The sequence below is a fragment of the Acomys minous genome, assembly GCF_964271855.1.
Source record: "Acomys minous genome assembly, chromosome: 14".
Taxonomy (NCBI): Eukaryota; Metazoa; Chordata; class Mammalia; order Rodentia; family Muridae; genus Acomys; species Acomys minous.
The window spans coordinates 100,642,581-100,660,671 of record NC_140496.1 but is presented as its reverse complement, the minus strand read 5'-3'; the positions used below and the strand labels follow the sequence as shown (position 1 = coordinate 100,660,671).

Below are 18,091 nucleotides of genomic sequence, written 5' to 3'. Positions count from 1 at the left end.
CCTCCTTCAAAACACAGGGAGAAAGTTAAGCCTTAGAAAGGAAAGTTTAAAGTGAATGAGATAGCTCAGGGGATAAAGGTGATGGCCACCAAACTTAAGAACTTGAGTTTAAGCCCTAGCTGTACACACACACATGATAATGATAATAATAATAATAATAATAATAATAATAATAATAATAATAGTAATAGTAATAGTAATAATAGTAATAATAATAGTAATAATAATAATAATAATAATAAAGCAACATAAACTATGTCAACTTATATATAAATTGAGCCTCATATAAATTAAATCACCCCAGCAAATCTTAGCTCTCCTTATAGTCTACCCAGCAATCACTCTTCAGTGGTATTTTAATCAAGGATTTGTTTTCCTTGCCTGTCACTGTCCTGACTTTTTGACTAAAGTTTAGCAGGGCAGGCATAGGCCTCTGAGTCTGCTCCTCCCTACTGTAGTGAGTGCCCTGTTGCTCTGTTGGGGTCATTTTTGTGAAGAACATAACATCTAATTCTACTCACTTTTCATTATTGTATTTTATGTGTATGGGTGTTTTGTCTACATGTATGTCTGGGTATCATGTGTATCCATGGTTCCCACAGAAGCCAAAAGAGGCCATCAGACTTCCTGGAACTGAAGTTTATTGCGAGCCAGCATGTGGGTGCTGGAAACCAAAGCCCAGTCCTCTGCAAGAGCAGCCTGTGCTCTTAACTGCTGAGCCAGCTCTCAGCCCCAAGAACATAAAATCTAAATCCGAGAGTGAAAAGACGTAGGAAATGGGATAGTTCAAATGTATTCCAGGCTGGCCATGTAGTTCAGTTGCTAGAGTGCCTGACTGGTACACACTGGTCTCTGAATTTGATTCCCAGAACCGCATAATCTAGGCATGGTGGCGCATATCTGTAATCCTAGCACTTGGAAAGTAAAGGCGGGGGCATCAGGAGTTCAGGGCTGGTAGAGTGAATTTGAGGATAGCCTGGGTTATCCTATCTCAAATAAAAATTACATTTCAGATTACCTCAGTTAAGAAGTTTATGGGGTATCTAGGACTCTAATGTTTTGCTTTGCACTATAAGTGGGAAAAATGACTACAAAAGGGACATTTTCTACCCCACCTAGGATACAAGCACAATAGGCCGACCACATAAGCACCAAGAAGTGACAGGGGCAACTAACAGTAGCCAGTGTAGACCTAGGTGTGAGGCGAAAGAAGAGAATGGGAGGAAGAACTTGGTTAAAATGCACACAAAGGAATTTGCAATGGGGACATCCTGGTGGCATCTGACCTTACATAGCTCAAGGAATGCCCTAGACCTCATCTATTTTTAGCTCCTCTACAATGATTGCAAACAGGTCCCTATGAGTGACACAAAGTGCCCATCTCACCCCTCACCACTAGGTAGTGTAATAAGGTCAAAGCCTACTTTGTTCCTATCTAAATGTCCAGAGAAGGGGAACAGATGGTGCTGTGCCCTTGGGGACGTTAGGCACAAAGCTCCTCCTATCTTTTTGCTCCATCATTGTACAGCACAGAATTGCTGTCTGAGGCATTGCCGTCACCACATGAATTCCGACTGGCAGAGAGAGGCTAGAAGAGATGGAGTAGAGCTTCCTCCTTGAGGACATGCTGACGACTCATCTTCCATCTCCTGACCAGATCCAGTCTCACTGCCATTCACAAGCTGCAAAGGACACTAGAAATATCCTTTTACTGGGAACCTAGTTAAGGGTCCCCAAAACCTGATTATTCTGTTACAAAGTGGAAATAGAGTTGCCCTAACCCAGCTTATATGAGCAATGAAACCTGACGCCAGGTGGTCTCTTTCAGTAGTGAACTACACCCTAACTCTATTTATGGGCAAATTGTAATCTAAACCAAAGAAAACTCCATTCACTGAGCAGATTAGCCTCTGCCAGTCACATGCTGAAGGTTTCAAAGCCCTAACTAAGCCGAAGACCAAGCTGGAGCCACTGGGTAATCTCTCCCTCTCTGTGACTTCCCTTCTGGTTGTGAAAGCAGCTTCTCATGGTAAGAAGACATCCCACAGCATCCTTGGACTGCGTCAATACCCATTTCAAGACCCTGTGTCATGTTCAAGCTTAAGTTTCAGGGGTTTTTTTTTTTCATTCAATGCATAAGAGGAATAAAGGCTCAATCCATTAGTCCACAAATTTTGGAAATTCCTTGTTTTTAATAGCTGAGTAGTATTCCATAGTGTAAATATACCACAGTTTCTTTATCCAATCTTCTACTGAGGGACACTTAGGAGAATGGGGAAATAGAAGGATCCAGAGGGTCCTAGAAACATACAAGAAGAACATTATGATGAGCAGATCTGGGCCCAGGGGTCCTACTCAAACTATGGCACCGACCAAGGGCAATACGTGCAGTAAACATTGAACCCTGACCCAGATCTAGCCAATGGACAGGACATTCTCCACAGTTGAATGGAGAGTGGGGTCTGACTTTCACACGTACTCTGGTGCCCCAAATTTGACCACGTCCCCTGGATGGGGAGGCCTGGTGGCACTCAGAGGAAGGATAGCAGGCTACCAAGAAGAGACTTAATACCCTATGAGCATAGACAGGGGGAGCAGGTCCCCCTCAGTCACAGTCATAGGGGAGGAGAGTGGGGGGAAAGCGGGAGGGAGGGAGGGAGGAATGGGAGGATACAAGGGATTGGATAACAATTGAGATGTAATATGAATGAATTAATAAAAAAATTTTAATTAAAAATAGAGGAATAAAGGCTACTTGGGAAGAGTGATTTTAATTACTACCATGAGCAGTCACTAAACATGAACAGCAAATGATGCCACCTACGGGTTTTTAACTATTTTTCTCCAGGTGGAGCTTCGAATATCCTAAGCCAGCCTCTGGTAGGATTTCTCTGTGTGTATGGAGGACAGGGTAATTGTTGAAAAGCAAATGGAAAAATATAAAAGCATCTCTCGGCTTCTGATGACAGCTTTCATGCAAAAATCAGTGTTAAAGCTTACATACTGTTCTCACACACTGAATGAAGGGCCCCAGGCAGGCAGAGTGAATAGGCACCTTAGCAGTTACAGAAGGCGCTCTGTCCCTCCCCATCCAGGGACAATCACTAGCATGAAACAGGCCACCATTCGGTAGGCAGGAGCTTTTATTTCTCACGCTAGATTTAATGAGTGCAGCCTTGGTCTACAACTGGTCACAAACGCATTAGCCATATGCAAACACATACCATTCTATGGGAAAGAGCCTGCCTGGATGCCAGTATATTTTATGGTAAAAATATATATTGTCTTTTAAATTATCAGTATTACCAGTATGATCAGTAGTATCAAGCTACCTCCCATCCATAATCCCAAATACTTGCAAACGTTCTTCATCTGGGCTGAATTCTCCATCTACGCCGGCCATGTGCTTCTTCTCCATCTAACCCATGGCGACCTTCTTCTCCTCATGGTGGTCTCTCTTCTTCTCCTAGGATTCCTCTCTCTAAGCCCCACCTACCTCCTTTGCCCTGCCCAGGTGGGATGGCTTTTTATTAAGCACAAGGTGGTTCAAAATACATTAGACCACCCCCCAACAAATATCTGGGAAAAGCTGGTGTCGCAGACATGAGGATAAGTCGTAGAGGCTTTGCTTGCCCTCCGACTGTCCAGCATGATCTCTAGACATCCAGAGCAGCTGTTGAGGCTTTGCTTAACAAAGTTCCAAAGATCTCCGGCTGATCACCACTGCCCCCAAATACTTTGTATGGTCCAGGTGTAATGTTGTTTAGAAATCTGTTATTTCTCCTGAAACTGTTTTTCCTTTTTATTTCTCAGCCCTAAGGAAAATCATACAGGGAAAACTTTTTCCCACCGAGAATGTTGAAAGAGGGCATCTGGCCAAAGGCTTGAGACAATGAGAAAGTTTTTTGCTCTGTCTCTGAGCACCCAAGCAGAAACTGCATGTAGGAAAGTTAGGACCTGGACTTAGCAGTACCTGGCTAGACACTTACCTGTAGAAACATTTCCTTAGAATCTGCATTGAAAGCAACAGAAGATGGGCTTGGAATGTCAGGCTTTATAGATATTTTACAATAGAGGACCTCTTGGCAGTTAGTCTGGGCTTGGATAACACACCTGTTGGTCTGGGACTGGAAGTAGGTCAAGTTTTTTCTTTAGAGAACATTTAGCTCAAGCTATGTTGCTATGAACATCTTGTAAACACATTGGCTTTATCACAGGGAAATTTATGATTAAACTTTCCTGTGTATTGTTTAAAAGATAACGAGCTGGTTATGCTGAGCACTGTTTGATTTTTGTTGTACGTTTTATTGTAGGTTACAGAACTTTTTGTATTCCCTTGTTACTCTGTAGAATTTTGATTGCCCTAGTGATTGTAAAGATGGGGGGAAAAAGCACGATGTAATCTGCAATGAAAATAATTGAACTTCATTTCAATAAAATACTGGGTTGGCCCAAGGAGAGGGCAAGGAAGTAACAGACATGAGAGAGCAAGCTAGAGCGAGATGGAGGACCGCAAGAGAGACGGATAGATGGAGGATGGCGAGAGAGATAGGTAGATGGGGAACAACAAGAAAGCAAGACAGACAGACAGACAGACAGACAGACAGACAGATAGAAAGACAGCAAGCAAGTAAGTGAGTGATGGAGCAAGGAGTCAGACAGTGAGACAGAGACAAGAGACAGAAAATGAAGTTCCCCTGGGCTTTAAGACCTTCAACTTGTACCGCATATGCCTTAGTCTCCGAGTATTTCTCTTTCCTCTGTTCCTCAACCTCGTCTCAACAGCTAGATCCTCTAGTTAGTTGTTCAACCAACGGTTGGCTTCCCTTAACCAGCCGTTCACCGCCTGCTCACTTCTCCCTACCGTGAATCCTTCCTCTCTTCTCTCCTCTTCCCCGTCCCTAGAGCTGGACTTGGGGAGCGGCAGACAGGATATCAGAATCAGAAGGATTTGAGGAAGTCCCTGCCATTCTGCTTCCCCAGAAACCCCCATTTTTGTTGTTGTTTTGTGTTTGTTTGTTTGCTTGTTTGTTTGTTTTCCCAAGACAGGGTTTCTCTGCGTAGCCTTGGCTGTCCTGGACTCACTTTGTAGATCAGGCTGGCCTTGAACTCACAGCGATCCACCTGCCTCTGCAGGGATTAAAGACATGTACCACCAACCCCCAGCTCAGCATTTGAATGTTGAATTCAGGTTCTACAAGTGAGATGCAGTGGAGTGATTGGAAGTCTAGGTCACAAGCTACAAGCTGGCCACTGTTCAGTGGAATCAAACTGAATCATCCTTTCCTTTGGCCAGTTTCTCTCTCTCTCTCTCTCTCTCTCTCTCTCTCTCTCTCTCTCTCTCTCTCTCTCTCTCTCTGTGTGTGTGTGTGTGTGTGTGTGTAAATTATATTTGGACACTTCCAATCTGGCTAGAGCTTGCCTTCCATTCTTGCTTTATACTTTTACAGTACTTGTCTGGATCCCAAGCCATTTGAGTTTTAGATACTAGTTCTGCTCCACATTATTTTAACACACACACACACACACACACACACACACACACACACACACACACCACTGAACCTGTTTAGAATAAGTTAATTCAGGAACTAGAGATTGCAAGCCCATGTAATTGGAAAGAAACAAGCTGGCATATTGCACCCAAGCATGCAGCAGGCATGCGCATTATTTTAAAAGAAATTTTAATTAAAGTATAATTATATAGTTTCCCCTTTCCCTCTCTCCCTCCAACCCCTCATGAGAATCATTTTGGTAATGGATAGTTAATGGACATGAATGTGGAGAAAAAGAGGTCAATTTCTGGCACATTCTTCATTTTGTTTTTAACAAATGCCCTACATGAATATAGATGTTTTTTCTGTCCTTGGAGTTTAGTAAATGTTGTCAGGAACACAAATCATCTTTTGACTGCATTAGTGCAATTTATCTTGGAGGAAATTTAATTTTCAAAAGTCTAATGACCCACTGTTGCCCAACCACTCTAGATTTGGAAGACAAAGGGGGAAAGTGCTTACTGGTAGTGAATGACTTATCTGCCTTCGACAGTCCTTGCAAATGGGATCTGCAGGGGTCAGGACTGGACCCAGAGCCATGACATGCTTCTCTGTAATGATGTTAAATATTCAAAGAGCTGACTGCTTCAGGACAGAAATGCCTCTTAGGAAAAACTTGTTCATTCTGCTTTTAAACCAGGAAGAGAAACCCCAGGAAGACAAGGATGCACATTGTGCACACTCATGAGCAGCCTGTTAGTCCCATGCAGGAGCTCCACGGGCAAGTGAATAACCTGGGTACCACTTCTGCCCATGGGCAAGAGGATAACCTGGGTACCACTTCTGCCCATGGGCAAGAGAATAACCTGGGTACCACTTCTGCCCATGGGCAAGAGGATAACCTGGGTACCACTTCTGGCCATTTGTAGCAGCGTGATATCAAAAGATAATGAAATCCAAGTCCATTTTGTGATTGTGACAGTCTGCCTCCTAGAATCACATGGGGGCAGTGAATCCTGGGGGAGAGTTGTGTAGCCTGGCAGAGATGTCCAGTGCTGAAACATCCGGCAAGTGAGAACACAAAAGTCTTTGGTTCTCCACAAGCAGGTAGCTAAATTCTGTATCTCTTTGGGGAGGGTCTTCCTTTATAGTTTTCTTTAAGGGGCAATCAGGAAAAGCTTGGGATCCGAAGTCTCCAGTTGGAAGGTGTGGTCTTCTTCTGCAGATAGGATCATAGGCTGGCCTCTCTCCTCAGCAACAGCAGACAGACAAGGTTAGTAAGAATGCTGCAGTCAGAAGCCTGGATTGTGTTAGACAGGCATGAGCTGGAATCTAGCCCTACCACTCATGGAAACAGGGTCCTGTGTAAGTGGTGAGTAATGCTAGCTGCACCTGTCACTTGTGGGTACCACATTATCTGGGAAGCCAGATCCTTGCAGCAACAGCTAAGGGAGATGGGTTATGCTGTCTCTCAGGCACCACCCAATGGGGCACCTTGGGTTCCAGACTCTAAGCTTCCAGAAAAGTAAGATTAAGCAATGAGCCAAGCTTTCCACAGGGACCTCCAGCTCTGGCAAGGTGACCCCATCAAACATCATCTTTGTAAGTCAAAGGCAACAGAGGCATTCGGTAAAATGTGTCTCATATACTTTTCTCGATGGATTTCACTCAGCTTCTACATACCCAAAACCACCTGACTTGAAAATAATACTACAGGACTCGTGGGATCATAACAAACATGAGAAACAGCCAGCAAAGCTCAGCCTGCAGCTCCTGCCTTGAAGAAGTGGCGTTTGGGGTGGCATTCTTTCAACCATGGCTGCACCCAGTGCCTGCAGGTAAGATACCCTGTACCCGTGGGGGCTGTGCAGAGGGTGTTCCCGGAAGGCCTGCGCTTCCACTGGCGGTCCTCAGGCAGCTCTTTAATGGGAGCTGAGGCATGTAGCAATCCCGTCAGCGAAGGGAAGGGGGAACCACAGACTACTGCAGGCAGCGATGGGCTCAGCTAATCAGGAATACCAGGACACATACTAGAGAAAACAGCAAATCTAACACCAGGCCCATGAGGTGAGTGGGGGGGGGGGGGGAGTGGCAACGGGGGTGGGGGTGGGGGCAGACCCGAATGAGAATACCCTAAGCAGTCACTGGACTCACCCAAAAGTGCACTCAAAATACGGTTTTGTTTCCAAGACCTCCCTCACTTCAAGCCATAGACTTAACAATGGCTTTGTCCGAATGCAGTTCCCTGAGACACACTGGTATTGCTAAGAATGGAAATAGTTTTATTTCCTTTAGGCTATTGTATAGTGTTAAATGTTTTATCCTCATAAAGGCACGTAAGCCAGAACAAGTAAAATCAAGGTAAAACCTCATTACTTAAGTTCCATTTAGAAGGGTTGCAGCCAGTTAAAGGAAACATTGAGAAGAAAACTGCACAATAATTTGTTCTGGACCCCAAAATCTAGAGGGATTAATCTGAGGCCCTGGTGAACTTAACAGCATTTCATCTCCAATCTGAAGTGAGCGTTTTCACAAATGCATTTGTGAAATTAATGTTGGAGAGACTGTGTGGTGCCTCTCTGATTGTAATGAAGGAGGATGTGGATCAAGATCCACAAACAGCCAAGAAAAGCATTTTTAATTAAAAATATTAATAAAATGCGCTCATTAATGTGAGTCAATTTGGTCGACAGTGGTCTGCTTGTCTGTTTAGGCAAAGTTCAATAATGCATTGTCAATGCCGAGGTGGCCTCTCCCAGTCACCAAACGTCTACGTACTACTATGGTGTAGATACAGAATGAGGAGTTGATGAGCGCAGCCTTAATCCACCCACAGCTGAAAAGGCAAGCTTTCAGAGCTACAAATCCCAATGGAAGAGGAATACTGAATTAAAAAGGGACCTGACTGTGTACTCAGGCCCACTTCTGTCTTGTCTACAAGTCTACTTTGTACAAATCTCAGAGTATTCCCCTGTGTACTTGTTTCCACCCTGAAATTCTACTGTGTTCTCAGAGTGCAGTGGTCTGTGCATTCCTGCTCTCCGCCATGCAGTTGCCACTCACTGGTACATCATGTGATACAGGGTCTCCTCCCCGCCCTAGTAAGAGTTCTAAAAAGTTGATTTGATTACAGCTGTCTCTGAAGTATCTAGGAACAGCTGCTTGTCTTGAAAAGTGCCAAGTTTGCTGATCGCATGACCCTATAACTTAAAGTCTAAATCACTCCTGTTGTGTCCTCTGGTCAATAGTGCTCCCCCGGGAGCTACTATGCCACGCAATCTAGAGTTGAGACTGGAAAGCATCATTTTCCAAGTGCGTCACTAGGAGGGAAGATGAGTAGATCCTTCTGTGTATCACCTTAGGCAGCCAAACCTAAGTGCTGTGCCGACTTGGAAGAAAACCATACATAAGTCAAGTGTTTAGAGGCTACACTTGTCTTCAGGACAGTGCCCATCGTCACAGGGTACCATCTCCAGACGAGCACCACAGTGGCACTATTGTACTTGCAGCGTTGTGGTGGTTCCATAGATGACAAAGCTGGTGGGTCCTAAAGCCACTTCTAGATGGCCACACTGCCTTTACTAAGTGGGGCCCTCCTGGTCTAAGTAGGATCCAGAAATCTCCTGGATCGTGGTGCCAGCTGAGTCCCTGGGGCTGGGAAATGGTCAAGAAGCATCCATTTTGATGAAGATGAACCACTGCCCTTTTTAAAATGAAACCAGTTCAGTGTATTTGACTCACCACCAAGTTAGTATTGGCCACACATCAAAATCCCATTCAGTATTAGTCTCTACTGTGGGGAGGTTATTATAAATACAAAGATCCCAGTACCTGAAGTCACGTGAGACTAGATATGGACCATGAAATGCTCCAAGAAAGTGCATACAGACTTGGATGAGACCACTTCCTTCTTTCTGCCAAGGGCAGCTTCTGCAGAGGGATGTGGTAAGTAGTCACCAAGGACTGAAACTTCCATCACTGGAGGGAATGAGTTCTTTGGTCTCAGGTGGGTAGCATTCCCATCACCCTTAGCAGGCTCTTCATTATTCATCTCTAGGTCATGGGGTCTTATCACACTCTAAGGATGAAGATGGCAGAACAGCGGTGGCACCACCCCTGAGTCGCCAGTCAGTCTGGGACAGCCTATCTGTGTTTATTAAGCAAACAAAATGTCCTTTCTACTGTAGACCTTCACAGATATCCAACTGCATAGAATCAAAAGCATTCTAAGTCAGGTACAGCCACAGATATCCCTGGTACCCTGGGTTCTGTAAGATAAGTATAGTTATCAGTCCCATGTCAGAAATTAATGCCTCAAAGCTTAGATTATAACTTGCTTAGGGTCACGCAGTTAGGTATTGGTAGAACCTATGCTGAAACCTGGCACCATCTGGACCCAAAATCCAAGCTCTTCGTGAATGTACAGGTGTCTATGTGATGCCTGATCAAATGGAAAAGAGATGTGGTTATTCTCCAGATCTGATGGGAACTGGAGCATGTGTGTAACTAACAACCTACATATTCCAGAAGAGCTGCCATCAAGAAGCCCGCTGTCCTCTCACTTAGTTATTGTAGTGGGATGCTGTCCCCAAATGCAAAAGTCAACATCCTAAGTTCTGGAACCTATGTGGGAAAAATAGCCTTTATAGATTTTATAATGTCAAGAATATTAGATGGAGAGATCACACTGAATGTCTGAATATACCCCAAATCTAATGACTCTTAAAAGAGTAATACAGGGGAGACCTGGCAGAGGAAAAGGAAGCATATGACTCAAGAAACAGAGAAGGAGGTGATGCCTCTATGAGCCAAGAACCCCTGAAAGAGACAAGAACAGAGTCTTCTTTGCTGGGGCCTTTGCAGGGGCACAACCAGACTAAGACATTGACTTTGGACAGCTGGCCACCAAAACTAATTAGGATGGAATAGATGTCTGTCCATGGTGATTTGTTATGACAACCCTCAGAAGCTAATACAACAGGGGCCCTGCTCTTTCATTCTTAATAAACTTGCTCTTTCTCATGAGAAGTGTGCAGGGTACTTACCTCCAGGTTTGGTTGGTTGCGTTCCTCATGCAGTAGATCACAACTGGATTCCTTTACCACTTAAGGATAGAATGGAAATTAGGTCCTTAACGGAGGTCTATGCACTTACAGAGACATGAACTCATAACTTTCTAGGAAAAGGGTCCAAAGCCACTATATTCTCAAGTGCAGGTAGGCTTAAAAAACCCTCAAGCATTCCTGCGAGGCAGTCTGGGGGAAAAAATGAGGAGAGATGCTGAAGAGACGGAAGAAAGAACACACTGGTATAAACGAGAGAGAGAGAGAGAGAGAGAGAGAGAGAGAGAGAGAGAGAGAGAGAGGGAATATGAGAGAGAGAATATGAGAGAGAGAGAATATGAGAGAGAGAGAGAGAGAGAGAGAGAGAGAGAGAGAGAGAGAGAGAGAGAGAGAGAGAGAGAGAATATGATTATGCAGTTAAGCTATAATGGGCCCACAATGCCCTTAGTAGACATTGGAGGATAATAAATAAAAATTCAGCCCTGGCCATGGCTCACTTCTTTTGGAGCTGATGGCAAGTAAGGCCTTGTCTTAGTTGCTATGATGACTCACCATGACCAAAAGCAACTTAGGGGGCAAAGGGTTTATTCAGCTTATGCTTCCACATCACAGCTCATCATCAAAGGAAGTCACGACAGGAACTCAAACAAAACAGGAACCTGGAGGCAGGAGCTGATGCAGAGGCCATTGAGGGGTGCTGCTTACTGGCTAGCTCAGCCTGCACTCTTTTTTTTTTTTCATTGACAGCCCCATCCAGAAAGAGGCTGATCTTGTTCGTTTTATTTTTCCCATCTTCTTTTATTAGGAGAGTAACATTAAAACATTAGCATGTAAGAAAAAAAATGAATTTTATACAGGTTAACATTACCTTTCATCTTTGTCTACATACATATTCAATTTTTACATACCTGAGTCAATATTTTATGATTCAATTTTATATTCTGAGTTTCCACGGGCTATTATATGTTGAGATGCACTTACGTCCTACTTAGACCCTCTCCTTCTTCCTATGTGTTCCTGTCCTTTGCCACCAGACATAACAAACATTAAAAACTTAACTCGCACCCTATAAACAAAATTCCATTTTGGGGTCAGGTTTTCTTTTTCCTTCCTTTCTTTCTTTCTTTTCTTTTCTTTTTTTTTCTTCCCCTTTTTGGTTTTCCTTTCTTTTGTGTGTGTGTGTGTGTCTAATATTATATTTATTCCTATATTTCTTTTTTTTTCAGTGTGCATTCTTATAGACCCCTGGACCATTAGGCCAGGAATGGCACCACCCACAATGGTCTAGGCCCTCCTCCATTAATCACTTATTAAGAAGATGCCCTACAGGCTTTCCTACAGCCAGATTTTATGGAGGCATATTCTTAATTGAGGGCCTCTCCTCTCAAATGACTTTCCCTTGTGTCAGGTTGACATAAAATTCGTCAGCCTAGATACCATAGACCTCAAAATATTGCAGGCTGTTTCTATTGCTCTTGATTACTCTTGAGAACTTGATAGCAGGACTCTGTTGTTGAAGACAACACGTGTTTGAATCATAGAACAAGCTGTTACAGGCCTGGAAACTTCATCCCCACTGGCTAGCTTTCATGATGCTGGAAGGTGCTGTGCAAACTACTAGAGAACAAAATTAATCGTCAGTCATACCCAGCTACAAGCCCTGTGAGACGCAATAATGACAGATCTGGAAAGGCATGCCAACCAGCGCAACAGTGGCACGAGCATAAATGGAGAACCCAACAACTTCCTGATTGAGTTTAAGTCCTACTCTATAGGATGAAACCCATATCTGGCACCATAATTCAGCTAAGAAACTAATAGCTAGAGAGCTCATAGGCCTTAGGCTGCCAGATGGACAGAATAGTAAACTGACCTCTAATGACTAATCATTATCCCTATAGATGAAAGAATCTCTCATTCCTTATCTGAGAAGTTTCTGTTTGCATAGATGGTGATAATATGACGGCCCACAGTGTGGAGAATAAGACTGCAGAGCGCTCAGCCCTAAAAGGAACATGTGTACTTCACTTCACTCCCCGAGATTCAGGGATGGAAGAGAGGGCAGAGTGAGTGTAAGAGTCTAATATGGTACATAGCTACGAGGAACATCTTCTGAAAAGAGTACAGAAGTCGCAACACCTGTGCAAGCTTAAGCCAGACAAAAATCCCAGAATGGAGAGGTGGTGAGTTGTACACAGTTCCACCCCATATCCATGGAGCTATTGGAAACTATTAGTTGCTGAGGGAGGGAGAGGGTTTTTTTTTTCTAAGCGTGTAGCTCCTGGTGAGTCAACCCATACCACACTGGAAGACCACACATCCTAGAACATTTGGATGGCACAAATTCATTCTCAAGGATTGGAAAAAGAAAAAAAAAAAAGACAGAGTGGGAAGGAAAAGGGAGATGAATCAGGAATTAGTTGGGGGAGGGGTGGTTCAGTCACCTCCAGTGACAGAGTCTTAATGGGAGGAACAGGATGAGGAGATAAAAAGACAGATAGTTGGTACTAGGAGGTCTCGCACGAGCTATGTCTCATCCAAGCAAGCTTACTAAGAAGTTCAGCACCTTAAACACTATTTCTGGGAGAAAATGGGACAAAGTCAGCAATGGGGTGAAAAATGAAATGGGATGAAGCCAGAAGGAAGCTAATCAAGCAATATTGTACAAAGGGAACACGGGATATCTTAAGTGTGTCACAGAGTGAGCACACAGTGGCCTTGGGACTGATAGCCTCAGCCCTTGGTGGGAGGAAAAAGGAGTTGGGTTTTCAAGCTCTGAAGGGCAGCTCTCCCAAGGTCCTGGCCCCAGGCTAATGCTGGCCTTGTCAAGCACATTCCTGTTTTTAGAAAAGGAACTGTGTTCCCGTTCCACACATCAGGGCCTTAGGGAAAGCTTGGGTTGGCCTGGCTCTCAACAGAGGTATACTTAAAAGTGTTATATGAAACTCTCAAATAACTAGTAGAAAAACCTAAATGAAAGTAAGGCAAAGGGAAGAAGGGAAGGTTACCAAGCTCTGTGAAAGGCCAGAACCAGGCCCATGAAAACCACAAAAGGTAGAGCTTTAAAACTGGTAGAGTTCGGAAGCTGGGCTGAGTCTGGCGGGAAGACTTGGAATCCATGACTTTGAGAACATGTTCAGCTTCCTCCCAAGCACAGGCATGGAGGCAGAGCTTACAAAGGCTTGTAAAGGCCACTTATCAGGGCAAACATCACACAGCCACAAAAAGCATTAAAAGATTTGAAAAAGAAAAGTTTCTGTCACAGACCTAGGGCAGGGGAATAGGGTGAAAAATGGAGAGAGGGAGGAACAGGAGAAGACAAGTCAGAAGATAACAATTAAGATGTAATCTGAATAAATTAATAATAAAAATAATTTTAAAAGAATTTTTTTAAAGTTTCAAATTTCTACAGCTAAAACTTGCAAGTGATTGACAAAAGTTAAAGTCTACTTCAATGACAAGTATATAAAACACTTCCTCGAAAAGGTAATCCCCCCACCCCCACAAAAAGAAATAGCTGGGCATGGTGGAGCATGCCTTTAATCCCAGCACTCTGGAGGCAGAGGCAGGCAGATCACTGTGAGTTCAAGGCCAGCCTAGTCTACAAAGCAAGTCTAGGACAGCCAAGGCTACACAGAGAATTCCTGTCTCAAAAAACAAAAACAAAAACAAACAAACAAACAAAAAACCAGTAATTCATTTAATACAGGGAAGAATAAAGGGGGATCCAGTTTATTTAAAAAATGAAGAATGATATGAGTTTATTCCAAGAAGGAAAGGAAGAGGATGTACTTCTCCAAGTCTTTCACTGCAGGATGAGGTTCAGACGGTATAGAACAAGCCTCAACCAGAGTCCGGACCGGTGCAGCCCCAAGCTTCCTGTAAGCTGCTGCACTGAACACCGCGACGGCTATGCAGTCCATGGCCTCGAGATCATCTGCATTAAGCCTGCATGAAAACCCTCAAGAAGGGCCAGTGAAGGATATGGAAAGAGAATGGAGACTTTCCTGAGAGCAGTTTTGCTTAGAGGAATACCCTTGTAGCCCCCCGAGAGCTAAGTGATCGCCAGTGTGGTACAAAAGATTTCACAGATGATTACAGTTCAGGCGTGCCTCCTTTGTCACAGCCAAAAGGAGTAGACGAAACTGCAGGCTGGTTTTCAATACACATCCTAAATCTAGGAAAACATTCCTCAGACTGTCTGCAGACTTTGTAGTCACACATCTGGAGTAGAATTCCCAGGCTCCTTTGCAACGCATTGGTGTCACTGTGTTGTATACAAGGGAAGGGAAATGCATGTGTGTTTGATGCACGCAACGATTTCTGTCTTGGGGTCATTTTGCTCTCACGTGGCCTTCTGTTTCTGAGCCCTGCTCATTTGGTTATGAAGGCCCCGTGGCTTTCATGAGTTTTGGAACATGAGTGTTCAGTGTGGTGTGGTATTTTTTTTTTGTCCAACTCTTTGATCTTTCTTCTTCCATGCCTTTCCCAAGAGGGCACAGAGCGGCATGTGCCCAGCTCCTAGCATCTTATAAGTTACTATTCTGGAGGTCTTTCACCTCTCACCTGATCCCCACAGGCTAAACCTGACTTTATGCTTGGGTCTCAACCAGAGAAAGAAGGCAGGTCATTTATTATATTCACCAAATACAGAGTTGGAATTTCTGTGTCAGACACAAATATTACTGTGATATTTATAAACATTAATTCATTTACTCCTCAAAAAAACCTATGAAGTAGGCTTTGTTGTCAATCCCGTCTCATAGGTGAGAATTGTCACAATGGTTTTTAACCTTCCTAACACTGCAACCCTTTAACATAGTTCCTCTTGCTGTGATGACCTACTACCATAAAATTATTCTGTTGCTACTTTATAATTACGCTACTGTTATGATCGTAACAAAGATATCTGATATGCAGGGTATCTGATATACAACTCACTCAATTGCCCCCAAAGGGGTTGAGAACCACTGTTCAAGTACACAGTGAAGCCAGGGTTTTAGTTAGTTCTCCTGTCCAGGGGCCGCACTCTTGCTATGACTTGGATGAGTGTTTCTTTCCAAAGGTGTTCAGCCCACAGGTGGCATCATTGAGGGACAGTGGAGCCTTGGCGAGCTGGCGCCCTGTGGCACATTCTTAGGTCACTAGAGTGTATTGTTCAAACTGATTGTAGGATCTCAGGCTCTTCCTCTATCTCTTTGCTTCTGAGCTGTGCCATAAGTCCCTCTGTGTGTGTCCCCTAACTAGAATGCACCACCCTTGCAAGAGGTTCTAAACAAAATGGCCACCTGAGATCTCTAAAATCTTGAGCCAAAATAAACTTTTTCTCTTCTCTTTTAGAGTTAATGTCTCAGGTGGCTCTTAATAGTGATAGAAACCTAATGCCAACAGCACCAAAGATGGAAGTAGAATAAAGGAGAATGAAGCAATTTATCAACAATACTGAGAGCTATACATAAATATTTATAAGATGTGGTAGATTTTTCTTGTCTTAAAAATAAAGAGGGCGGGCTGGAGAGATGGCTCAGTGGTAAAGAGCACTTCCAGGGGACCAGAGTTCAATTACATGGCAATGCACATGGATCACGCCAATCCTAGGGATCCAGTGCCCTTTGCTGGCCTCTGTGGGTACCAAGTATACACACAGTGCACAGACATACATGCAGGTAAAACATTCATGCACATAAAATAAAATTTAAAACAAGCAGTTTAAATAAAGGGAGCATTTAAAAGCATAGGCAAGTTAGTGGGTTGCTCATATACACAGGTCTTAACTAAGGGTTTCCAAAGTTGTCATTTTTAAACTTTGTGGAATATATGCAAAGAATAATGTCAGTAGAGTGATACAAAGCCAATCACCTCTCAAGTCTGCATCCTTTTTAAGTCACCAGTTATGCTTATATCCCTCTGATCGTGAAAGCAATAGGGGCTCATAATTGGAAGAGTCAGGAAAGTGCATGATGCAAAGTAAGTCTCACTCATGAATCTTGTCTCGGTGTTTTCAGAGGAGTGCTACAGCCTTCTTTTCACATGCACATCCATCCACTTGTCTGTTGACGGGCTAACACTTAATAAAAAGTGGCTCTTTACCCCAGAGGGACACATATTATTCAAGAGAAAAACAATATATACTTTTTAAATATCCCAGTATGTACTAGTATTCTCCAAGAGTTGTAAAAGTCATAAAAGCAATACAGCAAGGTCATAAGAGCGTTATTAGGCTAGAAATAAATCATCAGTAATATAAGCCAAAGATATTTATTTAGAAGATGGTAAAAAAAAATGTTCTTGTCTTTATTCATACTAACTGGTAGAAAAACATAAAAGTACAATATTTTTATAATTTTAAAAATGTTTTTATTAATTATTTGATAATTCAACACAACATATTTTGATCATATTCACCTTCCACCCCAGGTCTTGCTCAGTCACCTGACCTTGTATTCTTTCTCTTTCTCCCACTGAAGTCAGTTTGGGTTTCTCTAACTGCTTTTAGCCATGGAACCTGCTGCCGCACAGTGTGATTGACACACTAGGCCCCATACTCTCAGATAAAACTGACTATTCCTCTTTCAACAGCAGTCAAATGCCAATTACTCTCAGCTAAGGTTGGAGTTTCGTGCTCACCTGCCCTCCTCCATGCTGAGTTTTTGTCTGAATGCCAGAGTTTTTAAAACCACAATTTATTCTCTCAGTGGAAGTCACTATGGTGATTTTTTTTTTATATCTTCAGCGCTACCCAGACTTATCACTAGGATGACAACAATGTTTGCTTCTTACATTTGTGCTCAGATTGCTCACTGTGGCGGCAACTGCTTCATGATTATTTTCTTAATGATCTGATTCAGAAGACTGGTTTTTTCAAGGCAGAGAACACAAGCGCACAAGAAGAAATACTGGTGTGACTCTTCTAACGCTGCCCAGTGATGTTTAAGGAAACTGCACACAGCCAGCCAGGGAGCATGTTGTGCCTGCTATTGAGCGGATCCACAAAATGCCTCATTGAACTAGGAACAAAGAAAGCAATGATTTCATACAGAAGAGAGCAATCAATGCCCTGCGTTGAAATTTTTGCAGCTAAACACACGGTATGCTCCAGCATCACAGTTGAGCAGAGCCATGATGTCACAGCCTTGAAGACAGCTTCCTCTTGACTGTCCCGGTAATTTTGCCATAGGGATTGTCAAGAGGCAGCAAAACCTGTAGAGGAAACACAGGGTACGTTCAGGGATTTGAGGACAAGCTGATAGCAAAGCCCGAATGTCACTGTTGTCAAGGAGGAAACACAGTAAAATTACTTCTGGTGTAGCAGAGCCTGGTTTTCCTTGCAAGGCTTGGCTTTCCAGAAAGTATAGAAATGTTGAGAGTTTTTTATGTGATTTTGGGTTGGGTTATCGTATATAGGTGCGAATGTGTATATGTGTGTAGCATATGTATTTGGTGTGTGTGTGTGTGTGTGTGTGTGTGTGTGTGTAGGGTGTAGGAACTGGGAAGGTGGTTGCACATGTTATATAACTCTTGAGGAGTGAGAGG

At 43.4% G+C, this 18,091-nt stretch overlaps 2 protein-coding genes across 8 annotated transcripts in view; one reads left to right on the top strand and one right to left on the bottom strand.

Moving 5' to 3' along the window:
• The window catches only part of DNASE2B (deoxyribonuclease 2 beta), a 103,066-nt gene that overhangs the window by 36,400 nt on the left and 48,575 nt on the right, over positions 1-18,091 (top strand). For all 6 annotated transcript variants that reach the window (XM_084756281.1, XM_084756279.1, XM_084756277.1 and 3 more), the window contains exon 3: positions 7,168-7,333. The gene's annotated coding sequence lies outside the window, so the exon portion shown is untranslated. The remainder of the gene's footprint in view (positions 1-7,167; positions 7,334-18,091) is intronic.
• LOC311582940 (uricase) overlaps positions 16,901-18,091 on the bottom strand; it is a 79,101-nt gene continuing 77,910 nt past the window's right edge. For both annotated transcript variants that reach the window (XM_084756283.1, XM_084756284.1), the window contains one exon: positions 16,901-17,758. In XM_084756283.1, coding sequence (XP_084612409.1) covers positions 17,684-17,758 — 75 coding nt within the window. In that variant the 3' untranslated portion in view covers positions 16,901-17,683. The remainder of the gene's footprint in view (positions 17,759-18,091) is intronic.